Here is a 20,492-nt window from a genome sequence, read left to right as displayed (position 1 = left end):
CTTATTTAAATTTTTATTCTAAATTTCATTTCAGATGTTTATCACTTCTGCAAGGAAAATTGTCCAAAGCGGTTACTGTTCATTCCTGCTCAACTTTTATTTCTTCTTTCTTTGGTTAACTTGATCTCTTAAAAGGTAGATGACTAAAATCAGGCTAATTATAACATTTACACACCCAAAAGATGGGACTCCGTAGTGTTTATATAAATATCCTCCAATGGTTGGTCCAATGGTGCGTGTGAAAGGCTGGACAGAGGCACAAATACCCAGTATTGCACCTGAAATAGAGAGAAAATAAGATTAAGATGATATTTGCTTATTTTCAAGTATTGAAATTCCTGGGTATCTATACAAAACATTACAAATTCTTTATACAATACACTGTACAGCCCCATTAGCACATGGTGCCCCACAGTACACTCTAAGCCAGGAGCTCAGTGTCTGCGTGGGGGGGGGGTTAATGGGTTCCTGCCCTGGAGCAGTACAGAAGGCTATGGATATGGTTACACGGGGCAACCGTATTGAACTGTTAACATAGTGAGGCCACATTTATGACAAGTTTCAGTCCCCCTTTTACAAGAAAGGTGGTTATTACTGTATCACATTAGTCCCAACATAATCATGTCCCTGTCTTCCTATCCAGAAATGATAAAGCTGAGGCCAACACCATTACCTGGGCAGGATGACTGACCTGTGTCAGAGGGTGGAACTGCTTTGGTTAAGATGCTGTCGGTGATAACCCCAGCCATACACAGGGTAAATACCATTGGGATGGCGATAAGGCAGAAATCAAACACGCCTGTCATTAGTATCTGGAAAAAAAAACATTTTCATTTCAAAGTTGCCGTGGCCCCTAAATGGGACTTTCTCCCTAAAACCTTACACTTCTGTGACTTGCCAAGACTGCAAATAAATGGATTTAGCACCAATTAAATGGCTGTTATTACTATTTTTATTATAGTGGCCTCTGAAGGCCCTTTGAATTGAACCACATGGTTCTTGTAGCTTTATCGTGCACATTTGCAATATAACTTACTATATATATTATTATACAGCCAATTCCATGTGCTGTGTTTCATAACTTAATAGCTGCTGCTGAGGGAAATGGATTTCAAATTTATATCAGGGCAGTGCTGAGTGCCAGACAGTGACTACAGAGGGCAATAGCTCAATAGTATTAGGGTTCACCTTGATAAAAATCATAGATTAAAACAAACTTTGAGTTTTGGATATAACTCTTTGCACCTATCTACAAAAATGCCATGGAATTCCCTAATTCCACTGCTTTTACTGTAACACAACAGCACCAGCGAGTTAACCCCATGGCAGTTGTTGGGGTGAGAGGAAAGAAAGAAAGGTTTTTCTACGGTAAGGTTTGGCTTCGACCTGAAAACAGTGAAGATGTTTAGTGCATTGGTACATAATGTGATTTTCATTCTGAAAAGGTTCTAATCGGGTTTCTGATTCTCTATTTCTTGGTTAACATGAGCCTAGCTACTGAATGATGTTATTCTCAGTCTCTCTCAAATTCAGTCCAGCAGTCAGTGGATCTTTCAGTGGACAAATCTGCAGCCTGACGTATTGCTTGCTTGAAAATGTGGGAATATAATGGAATGAACTGAGATGTATGACTGTGGGTTTCCTTTTATCTTACATGCCTGTAAAGCAATCATAAGGGTCAACATTCATTCCTAACTATCTTCTATAGAGACAGCAAGAATACTCTAACTGGAAATATGTCAAAAGAAAAACATCATCAAGTGACTTTATTTAAAGCAAATGAAATGAAAGCTACATTGGCTCCAAGCTGGATATTGCTGGTCACCCTGCAGCCATTATAAAGAAGAATGTTTAGAATGTTACATGGTTTGGTGCTTGTTGTGTTGCACTAATCCTTTGTTACAGTAGCACAGGTTTCTTATTATTATTGTTACTCTGTTTCTAGTCAAAGAAACGTCACTGAGATTCTATTTCTCAATTCATAACAATAATATGAAGAGAATTCTTCTATAGTCCTGGTTATATGGGTATCTCTTTAATTCAAATCAGTTATCCATGGCAGCTCTTTCCTTCCCACTCCCCTGCGTCCTCTCCCTCTAACTGCACCCACATTCCTCTCTGTCCGTCTCACTATACAACATCCAATGGAATAGGGGGCTTACATAAACTGAATTCAAGTTGAAGACTCCCCAATCCTAATGCCAGCTGGCACCTATTCCAATATGATAACAAGGATGAAAACTGCAAATCAGAGGTGTCATGAAAATAACCTAACTGAAGCATGTAGAACACATAGGAGAGTAACCACGTGGCAGTTTGCAATTTATTTTGTAAGGTCCAATGGCAAAACAGCAGATACAAATCCTCCTATACAAAACAACAAATGCAGTTCCGGAATCTCACACAAGTCCATTCAAACTCCAAAGAAGACTCCAAGTATATAATAGTGAAGAGTAGTATAGTAGTAGGTCTAATGTGCAGGAGTCTTTTCCGCTGTCCCTGAAGACTGTCTCCCAAGTCTCTCCTGGTGGCTCCTTTTATGCCCCTATTGGCCCAACCTCCCAAGTAAGCCCCTATTGTTCCAAAAGAGATGAGTGTAGACATATTGGAGCCTAGGTGACAAGATTATCTTCCCCAGCCAACTCTGCCTATTGTTCTTTTGGTGATATGCACAGACATGTTGAAGCCACTAGGGTTTAAGAATTTATTGCCATTTCTTTATAGAAACTCAAGTTTTTGTTTAGAAAGAGATCAAATCATTAGTAGTGTTCACATATCCATCACAAGTGGCTCTGTTGTGGGTGCAAGAAAGGTAAAATATTGAGGAGACAGTGAATGAGAGGATTAATCTGGTCATAGCCGTGCAGAATATAGCCTATGTCAGACGAATGATTGTAGTCAAGGAATTTCGGTTAACCGCACACCAACACCACCCTTCAAGTAATAATCACCTGGTGCACAACGATAGAGGTTTCGGCCACCTCAAAATTCCATAGAAAAGACTTTCACTGGCACACAGGATTTTTAGCTGCAGGGCAAGCCCTTGCAATTTTTTAATGCAGTGCAGGTGCAACGTTTCAGGGCCACGCCCCTTTGTCAAGCCTCCTGCACTGCATTAAAAAATTGCAAGGGCTTGCCCTGCAGCTAAAAATCCTGTGTGCCAGCGAAAGTCTTTTCCAGACGAATGATTGCCCATTCCAATCTTCTGACCTGCAACTTACCATTCAGATTAAGATAAAGTAGTAACATGAACAAATCACACAATGCTAGGGTCATGAATCGACAAACAGCAATCGTGGGAACGTTATGTCTAACAAATAATATTGAGAGTCTGCCATTGATATTGTCAGATACAGGCAATTCGTGCAGAGATAGTATTGTTAGCCAATATACTGTAAATCATTTAACTTGTCTGATGAACTAAATGACCAATCGCCATGGTATGAAAAATGTCAGGACCCTCTACATGTGGTCCAAAAACGTATGAACCTTTGTTTCATACGATGGTATCTTTGCGTCTATGGCAAGCTTAAGAAACCATTTTGTGGGTGGGACTTTGTCTCCCTAACCCTAATACTCCTGTGTCTGGAACTCCCCACCATTTGCATCCCACGTCACACTCAACTCACCCTAACCTTAATAGGGTGCTGACTGGAGGGTGAAGCAAAGGAGTTTCATTGGTGAGACTGTACCTCATCCATCCTAACTGAAATTCTATGGTCCCTTTGCACCTTATGCCAAACAGACAAAGCCAGGCCTGACCCAACACATCCACAACTGTGAACTTACTACTGAAAGCAGAAGTGAATGCCAGAACCCTTGCACCCACTCAGTGGCTAGATTACACAGTTCTGTCAAACTGGACTCAGCTCTTGGTAAGTTGTCTGTAAGATTTAAGTTACAACATGCGTGTGTGCGTGCAGGGGGGGGCAGTCGTACTTGCAAGTGTGGGCGGACTGCCACAAGCATCCTGTGGCCTGGGGGTGCCCAAGGCAGAAAACTGGGCTTGTGTATAATAGGGACCTTGGACTCTTCATTGGGGCAGGGACTGATGGGAATGATGTATGATCTCTGTACAACGCTAAGGGATATGCTGGCATTATATAAAGAATAATAATAATGAGATGGAAAATGTGATCTGGGACTTTACCATTCTGACTTGGAGACTATAGTGACAAAATATTATTACATCTCAGACTCTTACCATTCCAAATCCAACTCCCACAGAGATGATCATGCTCAATAAAAGCAGAGTTTGTTCTGAATATCGACTAGTAAGTATTCCAACCAAGAAGCCCTGAACAACCTGAAAAATAAGTTACCAAAATAAAAAATCTTCTTAAATATTTAGCCCCACCACTGCCCAGATATCTTTTTCAGCAAGAACGGCTTTAAGTAAGTAGGCACCAGATCTGGATACTTTTTAAGCAAGATGCCCACTCTCTGTTAATGAGATACAACCCTACAGCATCATGTCACGACTAACATACTCCACCAATATACTTACTAATTGTACCGACATAGTTATAAAATCTCAGTACAGTACTATTACCTTCCATTTTTACCGTCTTTTGGTGCAAGTACTTTAAATGAATGGCTACAATACACATGCAACAACTGGGTCAGACTGCTTCATAAACGCTAAAGCTGATGCCACATGGAGGCTTTCTCCACTAGTGGTCGAAAAAGCAACCAAAACAGAATACCAAAGTGACTTCAGTAAGAACAGCTTGAAACTGCTGGTAAACTCCAATGCTGAGTTTTAAAGTGAGGGAGTTTAAAGTGTTTTGAAAACTCGAAGGCTCCCTATAAAGGAAGATATGCATGCTGTGGCCCTTCAGTTAGGGTTAGCAGAATTGTAACTCAGTAGCAAGCATAGGCATCTGCAGTGGATTTTCCAGGGGGTTAAAATCAAAAGCCAATACATTTTACCAGTGCAGCATTGCCTTCCTGGACTGTCAGTTTAATCCAGCTCCATTTTAAGAAAGTTTTCCACTATATATATATATATATATATCTGTATCGTTATTCACAGGGCCCACAATCCTTTCCTGTGTCAGGCCCTTCATTGCTCATTGAATCAAATATTCTGTACCTTTTCTGAAATAACCAAGTTACTCTTCACTATCCCCATCTCAGCATCTGTCTCTCTTCATACTGGTGTCAGGAGTTTAATTTTGATTGACAGATCCAATATATATTCTAATACGCCAACCTAGCTGATGTATTAGAGGTCACTCAAACACCACACAAAAATATCTCTCAAAATAACTGACTCAAAATCCTGCACATAGAGAGACAAGATTTCTGGTGATTTTAAGAGTGATCTCTAATATATCTTCTAGGCTTTAGAAACCTGCCCTCTTTTGAGTTAAACAGAGCTCAGAGGAGCTCCTGGCAGTGTTCTTCCTGACTGATAGCCACACATTTTATGCTCAGAGGAGCTCCTGGCAGTGTTCTTCTGTAAGGCTGATGTGCATAGGGTAGGATAATAGCTTCAGCCAGATTCCTGACTGATAGCCACACATTTTATGCTCAGAGGAGCTCCTGGCAGTGTTCTTCTGTAAGGCTGATGTGCATAGGGTAGGATAATAGCTTCAGCCATGAAACCAAAGTTCAAACACATTTGGCACTAAATATCTCCTAAAGGCTATGTAATACAAATAAACTGCATTTGGAGTTGTTTTTTTTCAGTGTTTAACTCAAAAGAGGGCAGGTTTCTAAATCATTGCTTTGTGACTACATAACCAGCTGCTTATTGTGGCTTTCATTAAGATACATTTCATTTGAGATTTTCTTACCAACTGCAGAATTCCAAAATATGACATTAAGTACCCAGAGGAGGCTGCATTCAACCCAAAGAAATCCACTGAGATTACGGAGAACATTATCATGAAAATCCCTGTGAGATAAATGTGAGTGGATCAGAATAAGGCCCGGCTCCAAGTTATGCACGAATCTTGTATGAAAGGATTGGAGGACAACTTAAGTCAAATAATAATAACAATAAAAACATTCTGCACAAAAAAAATTCCAATACACCTTCATTCAAAAATTGAAATTGTAATCTGTGCAAGGGAATATCTTTTCAGCCTTAGGGGTAAATTTATCAAAGAGTGAAGTTCCGCCAATAGAGTGAAAATCCGCTCTCAATTCATTTCTATGGGATTTTGAAAGGCGTATTTATCAATGGGTGAAAGTGAAAGTTCACCCTTTGATAAATACCCCTATAAAAATCCCATAGAAATTAATTGAGAAATGCGGAATTTCACTCTATCTCACTCTAGTGGCGGAACTTCACTAGTAACTTCACTCTTTGATAAATATACCCCATAGTTGTGTGTTATCTCTCTGTACAGACTATGAGCAAACTTAGGGACTGTTCCTGCTGAATTGTGCTTAGTACAGGGAATACCTATGCTGCCATAGTTTTATGGGATCTCTCTGTACAGACTATGAGCAAACTTAGGGACTGTTCCTGCTGAATTGTGCTTAGTACAGGGAATACATATGCAGCCATAGTTTTATGGGATCTCTCTGTACAGACTATGAGCAAATTTAGGGGACTGTTCCTGCTGAATTGTGCTTAGTACAGAGGAATACCTATACTGCCATAGTTTTATGGGATCTCTCTGTACAGACTATGAGCAAACATATGGACTGTACCTGCTGAATTGTGGTTACTACAGGGAAATACCTATGCTGCCATAGTTATATGGGATCTCTCTGTAGAGGCTATGAGCAAACTTAGGGGCTGTTCCTGCTGAATTGTGGTTACTAAAAGGAAAATACCTATGCTGCCATAGTTTTATGGGATCTCTCTGTACAGACTATGAGCAAACTTAGGGGCTGTTCCTGCTGAATTGTGCTTAGTACAGGGAATACCTATGCTGCAATAGTTTTATGGGATCTCTCTGTACAGGCTATGAGCAAACTTGGGGGACTGTTCCTGCTTAATTGTGCTTATTACAGGGAAATACCTATGTTTCCATTGTTGTATGAGAACTCTCTGTACAGACTATGAGCAAACGTAGGGGACTGTTCCTGCTGAATTGTGCTTAGTACAGAAAACATCATGCAGCAAATGCCAAACAGCTAGGGGTTTCAAAAGATTATATAAATGACTAAATCACATGAAAATGTTACACAAAAATACAATAATGTATTTGTTGCCCCTGAGAAAGACCCAATCAATTCAAAATATGTTGGACCATTCACTAATATGTAGTTAAAATAATTTTTTATAATTTTATTAGTGTGCAGACATTCTACTTTCTCCAGTACTATCAGGTATTCTCCATTCCACTTCGATAGTTCGAAGAGCAGGAAGGGCCCACACAATCTGCAGATGACACTTGCCGTTTTTCTACGAAAAAACATGTTGCTGATAAAAGCCCTCCCTTAATCAGGAACAGCCTCAAATATCGACTTTACCTATTGGAAATCCAGAAAGGACTTTCATCATGAAAACTGGCATGACGTTTGGAATGCTGAGCAGGCGCTTGAGTTCCGTTAAGCTAAACACCCCAGAGGACTCAGATGTGTCTAAAAAACAAAGCTGTTGTTTTTGTCATGTTAATAAAACAAAGAGATATGAAACAGGTGAGTTGCAATGAGGCCCCTACCTGGCCGAGCGCTTGGTCTGTCCTGTCTCCTCTTTGTCTCTGCAGGAATTGAGACCATCACAATCACACAGCACAGGAGATTGGCTGCCAGGGCCACCCAAGTAGGGGTATAAATCCTGCCACAGGAAACCCAAGTCAAGCAAAGAATTGCCAGAGATAGACACCAAACTGCATATCCACCAGCAGTCTGCAACCATTGCTACTTACAAGTTCATACACAGCCACACTCACTCACACAAAAGCTCACAGACTAATACTGATAATAATGATACTAAATTGTGCAGAACTATAGGTTCCATGCAGGATGCTGCCACTTTGCAAAGTGATCTGTCTAAACTGGAAAACTGGGCAGCAAACTGGAAAATGAGGTTCAACGTTGATAAATGCAAGGTTATGCACTGTGGCAAAAATAATATAAATGCAAGTTATACACTAAATGGCAATGTGTTGGGAGTTTCCTTAAATGAAAAGGATCTAGGGGTCTTTGTAGATAACACGTTGTCTAATTCTGGGCAGTGTCATTCTGTGACTACTAAAGCAAATAAAGTTCTGTCTTGCATAAAAAAGGGCATTAACTCAAGGGATGAAAACATAATTATGCCTTTTTATAGGTCCTTGGTGAGGCCTCATCTGGAGTATGCAGTTCAGTTTTGGACTCCAGTCCTTAAGAGGGATATAAATGAGCTGGAGAGAGTGCAGAGACGTGCAACTAAATTGGTTAGAGGGACGGAAGACTTAAATTATGAGGGTAGACTGTCATGGTTGGGGTTGTTTTCTCTGGAAAAAAGGCGCTTGCGAGGGGACATGATTACATGTACATGTACATTAGAGGACATTATAGACAAATAGCAGGGGACCTTTTTACCCATAAAGTGGATCACCGTACCAGAGGCCACCCCTTTAGACTAGAAGAAAAGAACTTTCATTTGAAGCAACGTAGAGGGTTCTTCACAGTCAGGACAGTGAGGTTGTGGAATGCACTGCCGGGTGATGTTGTGATGGCTGATTCAGTTATTGCCTTTAAGAATGGCTTGGATGATTTTTTGGACAGACATAATATCAAAGGCTATTGTGATACTAAACTCTATAGTTAGTATAGGTATGGGTATATAGAATTTTAATTAAAAGTAGGGAGGGGTGTGTGTATGGATGCTGGGTTTTCATTTGGAGGGGTTGAACTTGATGGACTTTGTCTTTTTTCAACCCAATTTAACTATGTAACTATGTAACTATATAAATGGCTTATTGTGTTTAGTGCAGTTGCAATCACACAAAGTTTGTTGCAATAATCACATCAAAGACTAATTGCATTTTTGCATAATTTACATCCCATACCCTCTTATAAATAAAGCACACGGTGACCATTGGAGCAGGGAAACCCTACAAAGGTGTACAATAACCTGCTGTATAATAAACAACAGCCTGATGCAACAAGCTTGTGTTTTGATGGGGTGTTTTGGAAATGATAACATCTGAACCCCAAAGATTTTCAACACCATTATGTCTAACTCGTGTCAAAGTGCATGCACAGCTCTGCATGTTTTAACGCATAGCTGCAACAAGGGCACAGGCAATATTGCTCTGGATTCCATATTTCTCTAACCCCAACCCTAGAACCATGATGGTGCCATGTGCCAAAATTGCACTTTGCAAACACAAAAAGTAGTGCTACACAATCAATCTCACCGCTTTTTGTAGCGTCAGGTGCTGACTGGGACACTGTCTGCTCAGGTCCAATCTGAATTCCAAAACATATTTCAGCAGCACTCCAGTCCAGTGAAAATATAATTTATTTGTGCAACAGGTGAAGCAACGTTTTATGCATAACCAGCCCTTTATCAACCTTCTAAAGGGCTGGTTATGCTCCAAACGTTGCTTCACCTGTTGCACAAATAAATTATATTTTCACTGGACTGGAGTGCTGCTGAAATATGTTTTGGAATTCAAAATTGCACTTTGCCCACTGAGGTTATAGTTGTAAATGACCCCGTAGATTTGTGCACTCACAGATACTAACATATTCATCCAAAAATGTTGCTCTCTGCCGTAAATACACCAGCAGAGAGCAACTCATCTGCCATTAGCCTTAAGGTGGCCATAAACACACAGATATTATCATGCAAAACAACATTTCATATATTCAGTATGTGTATGGCGGGAGACGAGGCAACTGATCAGCCAAGATGGGAAATTTTGAAAATCGGCAAGGGGATACTGCTGAATTGTCAGATAAAGGTAGATTTCTATTGTTTATACCTGTATATCCGACAATTCAGCTCTTAATGTTTGTAATGAAAACAAATGATATTTCCTGCGACCAATGGTACTTTAACGTGTATGGCCACATTAGAGACAGATCAAGCAAATAGAAGAATAACCAAGCTACAAATCCTAATCAGAGAGGGTAATTTCTCCTGTTCTGCCCCAAAAGTGATGTGCTGATGTAACTTGTTGGTTTGGGAGGGTGAGTTAAAGGCGCAATGAATCAGGCAAAGAGGCAAGAGGTCACAGATAAGAAAAGAACCCTCTCAGGCTGGTCAGGCGATTCTGTTTGTAGCAGCAATAGAGCTTGTGAAACAATAGTGTTAGCACATAGAAACAGGGATGAGAAGGACTAGGTTAGTGACTATTCATGTGAATGTAAAGACCCAGTCCATGAGTTTTTCAGGCCAGTATAACTCACCCAAATCGGGAAGCAAGAAATCCACCCAGAGAGGATCCAGTGATTATTCCTAAACCAAAACAAAGCCCAAGCTTTCCCAAGGCACTGGCTCGTTCCTCCACTGGGGTCAGGTCAGTTACGACCATCTGAGCACCTACAAAACAAGAACATTATTGAATGGCAAACATTAAGTAAAGACTCACAGTCTGCATGGTAATGAATCAGTGTATAAACCATATGAAATAGTGGGCAACAGGATCTCGTGGAGGGTCTCTAAATGACATACCATCATTTGTACAGCTCTGAGGCACATCTAGCAGCTTCCTTCTTTATAATACAGATACAATGCCTCTTGCAAAAACAAGAAAGGGATGTAAAAACTAAAAGGGAAAAAAATATCTGACTGTATAAGCAAAAGAATGGGAAAAGATAGAAATTCTGGACTGGGCAACATCATGGGGCAATTGGGATTTTTTGCTTCCCACAGGTGCAGTGTGAAAAGTAAATTTAGGTGTGAGGGGAAGATCCAACGGACACAATTGCAGACAAAGAACTGAAATTTGTGCAACTGTGCTTGTGTTTTGATGTGAATCATATGCAACTGATGCGGGTTGCTATGGGAATTCTGAACCTTCAGAGGTTGCAGTAGCTGAAAGTCCCCTCTGTATCAATAGGTGCCCTGCGCTCAGTTTGGAACATGAGGGGGGACAGTCCAAGTGGAGACTATATAGAAGGGCAAGGAGCACATTTTGATACAAGTACCTTTAATTAGTGGATTTATATCTGAGTAATAACTGTTGGAAAATTGCAGGGTTACAACTGCACCTGTGATTGTAAATAACTCTTAATAAATTTGGCATTAATGTAGCCGTCTTTAAGGCAGGTCTAACAGAGACAAACAGAGGGAAAAGGTTACTGAAAGTGTATATCTTTAGTTATGGCTGAAAGACCTACATTCTGTAGTGCAACAATGATCTGCATACATCCCTATAACAGAGATAGCAAAGAAAGGGGTTTTTGGTAAATATGAATTACTGCGCTGACTTAGTTGTTGGGTTCCATGCCTAATGGCATAGGACTGCCACTGTCTCAGCTTTTCAATTTTTATCTTCCCATTTTATACAAAACAAGCTTTTCCTCTGTAATTCTCTTGCTGGGTGCTATTCTCACATCTACCTCTAGAAGTGCATATTTAGCACAGAAGATTTATGAAGCAATTTTCACTTGAAGAATACTGACACCTTAGCCAGCATTCAGGTTGTCTGCTTTTTGGAAGGGTAAGGGGGTGTCTGGGGAATCAGGATCCATTATTGAATATATTTTGTTTAATGTACAAGCTTGTTTTGAGAGACTGAAGCCTCAAACATCCTTTCCACTTCATATTAATGTAAATTGATCAGGCCTGACACGGCAGGTATAGTGGCTCTTGATCTAAAATTTTACATTACAGCATTTTAAGAACCATCTGTGGCATACAGGGACTTTTGTCATCTGGTGGTCAATGGCTGCTAAATTTCCCCTGTGACCACTCCACATGGACAGGTGCATAACTACAGATGCGGGAGGGGTGGGTGAGGGGCTGAGAGGGCGGGGGGCTGAACCACAGGATCGGCTGCAGTGAAATTGCTGCTCCCCAGTCACAGTCCTGGAGTAAAATGTCTATACACGCTCCAGCAGGCAGGTGGAGAGGGGGCTGTGTGTGTGCAGGGCTCCTCCAAAGTTTTTGTGGTAGGCAGGGATGAAAGTTTGTGCCAACATGCTCACTGATTTACTTATTGTGTTAAAATGTAAGAAGCAGTCTATACACTTTTAAATAATTTATATGTACCACATTCTTGTGTTGGCCCCAGAACAAGTGGGGGTTTTATAACATGTGACATGTTGGGCTATTTTATTTGCTGCAGTATTCAGATTGGGCCAAAAGTATTATGTAAGTGTTTAGTAGGAACATAGCTATATACATAAGCTCATCTACTATAAAGCTCTGGACAACTGAAAACCACATTTTTTTCTTCACAAGTGATGCAACTTGAATATGTAAATTAGGGTTTGAATTTGGTTCTGTATTCTGGAGGGTTCTAAGAATGATGTACACTGATGAGCGGCACCACCAGATTTGTAAGGTCAAATATAAAATGTATCTTTCTAAAAGGTAAACTACACCACTTACACTTTTTATATCATACTTAAAGTTCATAGTTACATAGTTACATAGTTATATTGGGTTGAAAAAAGACAAAGTCCATCAAGTTCAACCCCTCCAAATGAAAACCCAGCATCCATACACACACCCCTCCCTACTTTTAATTAAATTCTATATACCCATACCTATACTAACTATAGAGCTTAGTATCAGAATAGCCTTTGATATTATGTCTGTCCAAAAAATCATCCAAGCCATTCTTAAAGGCATTAAAGGCATTAACTGAATCAGCCATCACAACATCACCCAGCAGTGCATTCCCCAACCTCACTGTCCTGACTGTGAAGAACCCCCTACGTTGCTTCAAATGAAAGTTCTTTTCTTCTAGTCTAAAGGGGTGGCCTCTGGTACGGTGAACCACTTTATGGGTAAAAAGGTCCCCTGCCATTTGTCTATAATGTCCTCTAATGTACTTGTAAAGTGTAATCATGTCCCCTCGCAAGCGCCTTTTTTCCAGAGAAACAACCCCAACCTTGACAGTCTACCCTCATAATCCAACCAATTTAGTTGCACGTCTCTGCACTCTCTCCAGCTCATTTATATCCCTCTTAAGGACTGGAGTCCAAAACTGAACTGCATACTCCAGATGAGGCCTCACCAAGGACCTATAAAGAGGCATAATTATGTTTTCATCCCTTGAGTTAATGCCCTTTTTTATGCAAGAACTTTATTTGCTTTAGTAGCCACAGAATGACACTGCCCAGAATTAGACAACGTGTTATCTACAAAGACCCCTAGATCCTTCTCATTTAAGGAAACTCCCAACACACTGCCATTTAGTGTATAACTTGCATTTATATTATTTTTGCCAAAGTGCATAACCTGCATTTATCAAAATTGAACCTCATTTTCCAGTTTGCTGCCCAGTTTTCCAGTTTAGACAAATCACTGTGCAAAGTGGCAGCATCCTGCATGGGACCTATAGTTCTGCACAATTTAGTATCATCTGCAAAAATAGAAACAGTACTTTCAATGGCCACCTCCATGTCATTAATAAACAAGTTGAAAAGCAAGGGACCTAGTACAGAGCCCTGCGGTACTCCACTAACAACACTGGTCCAATTAGAAAATGTTCCATTTACCACCACTCTTTGTAGTCTATCTTTTAGCCAGTTCTCTATCCAGGTACAAATACTATGTTCCAGGCCAACATTCCTTCATTTAACCAGTAACCTTCTGTGTGACACTGTATCAAATGCTTTAGCAAAGTCTAAGTAAATCACATCCACTGCCATCCCAGAATCGAGGTCTCTACTTACATTCTCATAAAAAGAAATTAAGTTAGTCTGGCAAGATCTATTACGCATAAAACCATGCTGGCACAAACTCATAGTATTATGATTTGCTATGAAGTCCAGTATCTTATCCTTTATTAACCCTTCGAAAAGCTTTCCTACCACTGACGTCAGACTAACTGGCATATAGTTTTGAGGCTGAGAACGGGATCCTTTTTTGAATAGAGGCACCACATTAGCAATTCGCCAGTCTCTCGGCAATATGCCAGTTCTCAATGAATCCTGAAAAATTAAGTAAAGAGGTTTGGCAATCACAGAGCTAATACCATCTGGCCCTGGACCTTTGTTAATCTTAACATGTTCTAGTCTCTTTTGAATTTCTTCATGTGTAGAGGCCCCTGTTTTACCTGGTAGACCGTGCATGAAGACAGACGGGAGGCGGGATAAGAACAGGACTGGTATGTTGTTTGCAAAGATGAGGATGAAAAAGTGCAGTGAGCCAGACAAAAAGGAAAGGACAAGAGCAGCTCGTGCACCATACTGATCGGAAAACCTGCAAGGGAAAAGCTTCCTGTTAATGCGCACTCCCTGGAGATGTAGTGAGTCCCACCAAATCTTCTTTCATAATAGCATATGGAAAAGCCTGAACTTAAGTCATTCATCTTTTGTCAAGTTTTTTTTTGCACCTACAGGCACATCCCATAGTCCCTCTATGAATAAAAGGATGAAATTTAGGGGCGTATTTGTCAAAAACTGAGGTTAAAAAAATATCACAACACTTTTTCCTCATTTGCTTTTTTTTTACCGTGATTTCGGGCACATTTATGAAAAATCCTATCCGTTAATGTTAAAGGTGAACAACCCCTTTAAAGTAATATTGACTAATCAAACTTCCCACAGCTCTTTCAAGCAAGTAGCTATATTAAAATCCAAAACAAATACCACCTACATATGCCAAGAATGCAGGCATCTATGTATTTGTTTCTACAACTGGAACTGACAACATTAAAGGAAAAGTAACACCAAAAAAATTAAAGTGTTTAAATTAATGACAATATAATGTAGTGTTGTGCTGCACTGGTACAACTGGTGTGTTTGCTTCAGAAACTCTACTATAGTTTATATAAACAAGCTGCTGTGTAGCCATGGGGGCAGCCATTCAAGCACAGGATACACATTAGATAACAGATAAGTACTTCTATAGTTTATATAAACAAGATGCAGAGTCGGACTGGGACGACGGGACACCAGGAAAAAAACAGGAGGGCTCCCGGCTCTTGTGGACCCTGCCCTCCAGACCCTCTCCCTGCACTAATCTTCCTGCGCATGTGCGGCGCAGCTGGGGAACTAGCGTTGTAGCCAATCATGGCCTTCGGGCAGCCATACAAAGCTGAAAAAGGAGAAAAGGCACAGGATACATAGCAGATAACAGATATGCTCTGTAGTATACATTGGGATTCTTCAGACCTTATCTGTTTACTGTGCTTGAATGGCTGCCCCCATGGCTACACAGCAGCTTGTTTATATAAACTATAGTAGTACTTATCTGTTATCTACTGTGTATCCTGTGCTTGAATGGCTGCCCCCATGGCTACACAGCAGCTTGTTTATATAAACTATAGTAGTACTTATCTGTTATCTACTGTGTATCCTGTGCTTGAATGGCTGCCCCCATGGCTACACAGCAGCTTGTTTATATAAACTATAGTAGTACTTATCTGTTATCTACTGTGTATCCTGTGCTTGAATGGCTGCCCCCATGGCTACACAGCAGCTTGTTTATATAAACTATAATACAACGTATCTGTTATCTACTATGCATCCTGCTTGAATGCCTAACCCCATGGCAGTAAGTAACTAGGGTGTAGAAGGAACCAGAACTTGGGGAGGGGTGATAGAGTAACATATGGGGGTGCAAGTTAATGTAACAGGAAGAGCAGGGCAGGCAATGAAACCACCATAACCCTAACTCATTGCTTCCTGTTTGAGGATTGAAGTGGTCTAATAAAATAATGAATCTACCTGCCAAAAACTGGTCCTCCAACAAGCTGCAGAATCCCAAAAACAGTCTGCAGGTAACCAAACCCAACGGTGTCCAAGCCGAGACTCTTTGCCAGATACTGAAATGATAAAAACAATGATGTCTTTAACCAAGACGTAACTCATTTTAATCACTAGCCCCTCACCTACCTGCACACCAACCACCCACCTACTGTAAGTACACAATAACCCTAACCCACTAAACAAATCACTAACTTCTCTCAAGCAAATATTCTCTTAGCCACACAATAACACCTCACTAACTGCCCCAACACTCATGGAATTGTATCTCTTGGAATTGTATCTCTTATTTCTATAGTGCTGACAAATTACACTGCGCTGTACAGACATTGCACATCATTCCCATCAGTCCCTGTCCCAGTGAGCTTACAATATAAGGGCCCTATCAGATTCCCATCAGTCCCTGCCCCTGTGAGCATACAATCTTTGGGACCTATCACATTCCCATCATTCCCTACCCCAGTGGAGCTTACAATCTAAGGTCCCTATCAAATATACACTAGGGGCAATTTTGTAAAGAGCCAATTAACCTACTGGTAAGTTTTGGGGTGTGGGAGGAACATGGTGCCCTGGGGAGAACATCCATACGTGGGAGAACATTCAAACTTTTTTCAGTGCAAAAATATACATTCACTCACCTCCTACTAAGCACACCCCAGCTATGCATATACAGGCAACTACGTTGTTAGTTCATGGAAAGACACACATACAGCACTACAATTACATGCAGTGGCTTCATTTATTCCCCTACCCCACATGTATCATTTTCTATATTACTGGTGACCCCACTGGTGCGATGTCAGGGTGATATTGATATTGGGTGTGGCCCAGGGAGACCAAAGATGGGTGGGCCCAAAGCAGATTGTGTTGGGAGGGTACACTCACCGGGGTGACAGTAAACTGCATGAACAAACAGGAGACATCCAAGGCTGCCAGGAGATAAACTGGCCTCAAAGTTACAGGAGCCATTGCCATTGGTCCCAAGCCAAGTCCTCACCCGTCCCTGAGTAACAAACAATCACCCTCTGTCGGGTCTGAATAGGGAAAAATTCAGAAGCACACCAAAAAATTGTTGCTTTAGTGCAATAGGTGATTTATTTAACCCATAAGCCCTCTGTCGGGTCTGATCTGCCCTCAGGGGCAAAGTCCATGATGTGGGTGGCTCAATGCCTGAATTCCAGCCCTCCCTCTTACAGTGCCGGATACAGGCCATCCCACACATTGCCACAGCCCTCTGTATAACCCCCACTGCTGCCATTGAGCTGCAGACTCAGGTAGGGAGGTGACAGTTGGGCTGCCGGCATATTCTTTCCATACACAGCATTCTGTACTGCTCCTCTTGTCACAGGTAAAAGCTGCATAGCGACTGGATGGCCTGGGGGCAAAGTGCAAACATTACTGTCAATACTTCTAATCCCTGTGCAGCTGGACTGGGGCTTACACTTTTATACACTTAGGGTGTTATTGATCAAAGGTCGAGTTAATTTTTATCCCAAAAATTCCAGTTTTCAAGGGTATTTTTCAGTCAAAACTCAAATTTAAAGGAAAAAACACTTGAATTTTTCGATATTTATTATACCCTGAACATGGAAACAGCTTGAATCCGAAAATACTACAGCTAAAACCTGTTGAAGTCATGTAGAAGTCAATGGCAGAGGGCCCTTCAAACATTTGAAGATGTTTGTAGCCTTCACGATGTTAGGAGTTTTTTCAGTTGGTTTGCCTAAAAACTTGATTAATTCAAGTTATTTTTCCCGCAAATTTGATTAATTTGTGTTTTCAGGTTTTTCTCCCCAAATTAAATGATTTGAATTTTTTCTTAAATTAGGAACTATTCAAGTTTTGAGTTCATTCAAGGTATAAAAAGGCTCACAAACCTCTAAAACTCAACCTTTGATAAATAACCCCCTCAGTCCTTAGGTTATCAGGTTTGGAGACTTTCTGGCTAGGAGTTTTCTGGCTACATACTTGGAAACCACTTGGCCTCAATAGTTGATGTGACCTGTTTTTTCACCTAACAATATGCCCTAACTCTATAGCCCTTGTTAAGTTTAAGACAAATAAATCATCACATTTCTCAAATAAGCTCTTCTATTCTACATCCATTTATTACTATAACCTTAGCAAGTATTCTTCTGCTTCTAACTAAAAAAAAAAAAAGCTCCAAAAGGATCAGTGCATCTCCCATGACTTCTATGGGACTTCAACTACTTTTACTTACAGACCACATGCAGGCACAGCATAAAGAACACCCTAAACCCTGTTTCACTCCTGGTTCAGTAGTCAAACTGTGCACAGGGAAAGGAGGATGATGGGAAAGTGGGTGGAGCCTGTATACAGTGCCGGGCCACGCTGGGCGAATTTGCGCTCACGTGCGCATGTGCGAATTTGTGCATGCAAGAAGCAAGAAGAAATGCAAAGTCGGGCAGAGAAGGGAACCGGACTTGGGGTAGGCGAGAGGAGGTACATGCCTGGCGCCCTCCCAGCTTTGCACCCTAGGCACGTGCCTACTCTGCTTACCCCTAGTTCCTGCCTGAATAATAGGTGGGGCAAGATAATAAAGGACATGATAAAGAATTCTTTATATCTATTATATAAACAAAAAAACTAAGTAGGGGGTCTGGTAGGGGGAATCTGGCTTACAGAAGCAGCACAGGGTAGAAGGGAGGGTATGGTATGGAGGGAGAGGAGAAGGGGGTTAAACATGTGTCATTGCTGCGTGTGGACCAGCTTGGATATGGAATGTGCCAGAGCTTCTTGCAGAGAGGAAAAAGAAGGTATAATATATGAGTGTGTGCCCCCCATATTCTTGGGGAAATGATGGAAATTGTGTAAAGCAGCTCATATCATATAGATAAGCCCCATGAATATTTCTGTGGGTGCCCATGATCAGTCCCACCTACCAGGTGCTGTTGGCAGTGAAAGTGGGTGTCCTTGTAGGTTAAAAGAATGGGGTGACAGTGAATGTCCTGTTGGTTGGGAGAATGGTGTGAGAATGAGGTTCTGGTTGAGAGAATGGTAGAGAGAGGAATTAAACCTTCATGGGCATGGGAGGGATGGCTAACAAAGTAGTCAGCTACAAGGGAAAGGCAAATTTCTAGGTAACAGGTTGGCATGTTTCAGCCAATGACTGTCAGCGCTGTGGTTGTTGAGGGGCTTTTGGCTTAGAGCTACAAACAGAGTAGTATGTTGTGGCAGGCTAGGAGAGAGGCTATAAAGGATAATTGTAGAAAATGGAATAAACAGCTTCAAGGCAGTGATTTCAAACTTTTAAGTTTTGATTTATTATTAGCAGTGTAAAGCATTACATGTTTCGGTTAAAACCCTTTTTCAAGTGTGCAGAGCGCAGGATATTAAGGGAATAAATACCCTCTCCAAAACCAGGAACCTCCTTCATTCACCTCTTGAAGTGACAGACAAAGTCTATACATTGTAGTACAAAATGTTGTGGAAATTACTGAAATGTTCCAAAAATTTCCACATGTTCATAGTAATTTAGTTCAATCCGATTTGGTATGTCCATGTGATGACATATATATATATAGTTATTACTATAATATATATATATATATATATATATATATATATATATATATATATATATATATATATATATATATATATATATATATATATGTAACCATCTTGTTAAGATGTAGCTCCTGTATCATTTATTTACACAATATTTATTTATTTACTTACACAGCAGGAGTTTGTGAAATCAAGGGCCAGCTGGTTCTTAGTACCTTTTGGTTTTACACATATGTAACCCTTAATTAGGCTTTCTCTAGGGATAGGCCAAGAAAGGCAATTTCTCTGTTATGGACTTAAAAGACTTGTAATTACACACATTATAACGGATGGATCAAATTGACATACCAAATTGAACTCAATTACTATGAACATGTGGAAAGTGTTGTTTGGATTTTTTTTAGTAATTTCCACAACATTTTGTACTACAATGTATAAAGTTTGTCTGTCACTTTAAGAGGTGAATGGGGGAGGTTCCTGTTTTATTCCCATAATATCCTGCTCACCTAAAAACGGGTTTTACCCGAAACATGTAGTGTTTTACACTGCTAATGATAAATGAAAACTTGCAGTTTGAAATCACTTGAAGCTGTTTGTTCCATTTTCTACAATTATCCTGATGACTTTAGGGGTTACACAGACTCCTGGAATTTTTTTTTTACAGCTGCACAAACTTTCTATTGGTTACTTCTGAGCCAACATGTTGTTTCTGAGAGGCTATATAAAGACAGGCTGCAGGAAGCCTCTTCATCTTGCCATGACCCACCCACTCTTCAGATATATATTATATATTATATGTGTGTGTGTATATATATATATATATATATATATATATATATATATACATTTTTTTTTTTTAACATAACTGTCACAGTGAATGTTGGTGTTGATGATGTGATCTAAATAACGCACTTGAAAAAGAGCTACCTAGCTTGAAACATGTCGTGTGATAGTGAATACAGCTTTACAGCTTTAAGCGCTTTTTGGTATTCTTTCCCCACCTCGTTTGCTTTATGTAAATAATGCTCTTGGCCAGGCTGTTCAAGGCAGAGTAAATACAATAAGGCTGCTGTGACATGGTCATACTTGGGCTAGAGAACTATGCTGGTGCTATATAAATAAATGTTAATAATAATAATAATATTAATAATAGCTTGCAAAGCCTCTGTGTAATG

General features: G+C 40.4%; 1 protein-coding gene across 4 annotated transcripts; it reads right to left on the bottom strand.

The window, feature by feature from the left end:
• On the bottom strand, positions 1–16,954 carry slc22a18.L (solute carrier family 22 member 18 L homeolog). 4 transcript variants are annotated; one of them, XM_041589619.1, is made up of 10 exons: positions 16,672–16,946; positions 15,748–15,845; positions 14,133–14,278; positions 10,309–10,441; positions 7,626–7,741; positions 7,435–7,545; positions 5,802–5,902; positions 4,205–4,306; positions 674–812; positions 1–278 (listed from the first exon to the last, which is right to left on the bottom strand). In XM_041589619.1, the coding sequence occupies exons 1-10, from the start codon at positions 16,759–16,761 to the stop codon at positions 97–99; spliced, it is 1,218 nt and encodes a 405-aa protein (XP_041445553.1). In that variant the 5' UTR covers positions 16,762–16,946; the 3' UTR covers positions 1–96. The 4 variants fall into 4 exon arrangements, with proteins under 4 accessions (XP_041445553.1, XP_018112691.1, XP_041445555.1 ...); XM_018257202.2 differs by having other exon boundaries at positions 692–812; positions 16,672–16,937; XM_041589621.1 differs by lacking the exon at positions 14,133–14,278 and having other exon boundaries at positions 16,672–16,954.
• Between the last annotated feature and the right edge of the window lie 3,538 nt (positions 16,955–20,492).

The sequence above is a fragment of the Xenopus laevis genome, chromosome 4L, assembly GCF_017654675.1.
Source record: "Xenopus laevis strain J_2021 chromosome 4L, Xenopus_laevis_v10.1, whole genome shotgun sequence".
Classification (NCBI taxonomy): Eukaryota; Metazoa; Chordata; class Amphibia; order Anura; family Pipidae; genus Xenopus; species Xenopus laevis.
The sequence above is the reverse complement of the archived record's forward strand: the minus strand, read 5'-3'. Positions and strand labels throughout refer to the sequence as shown.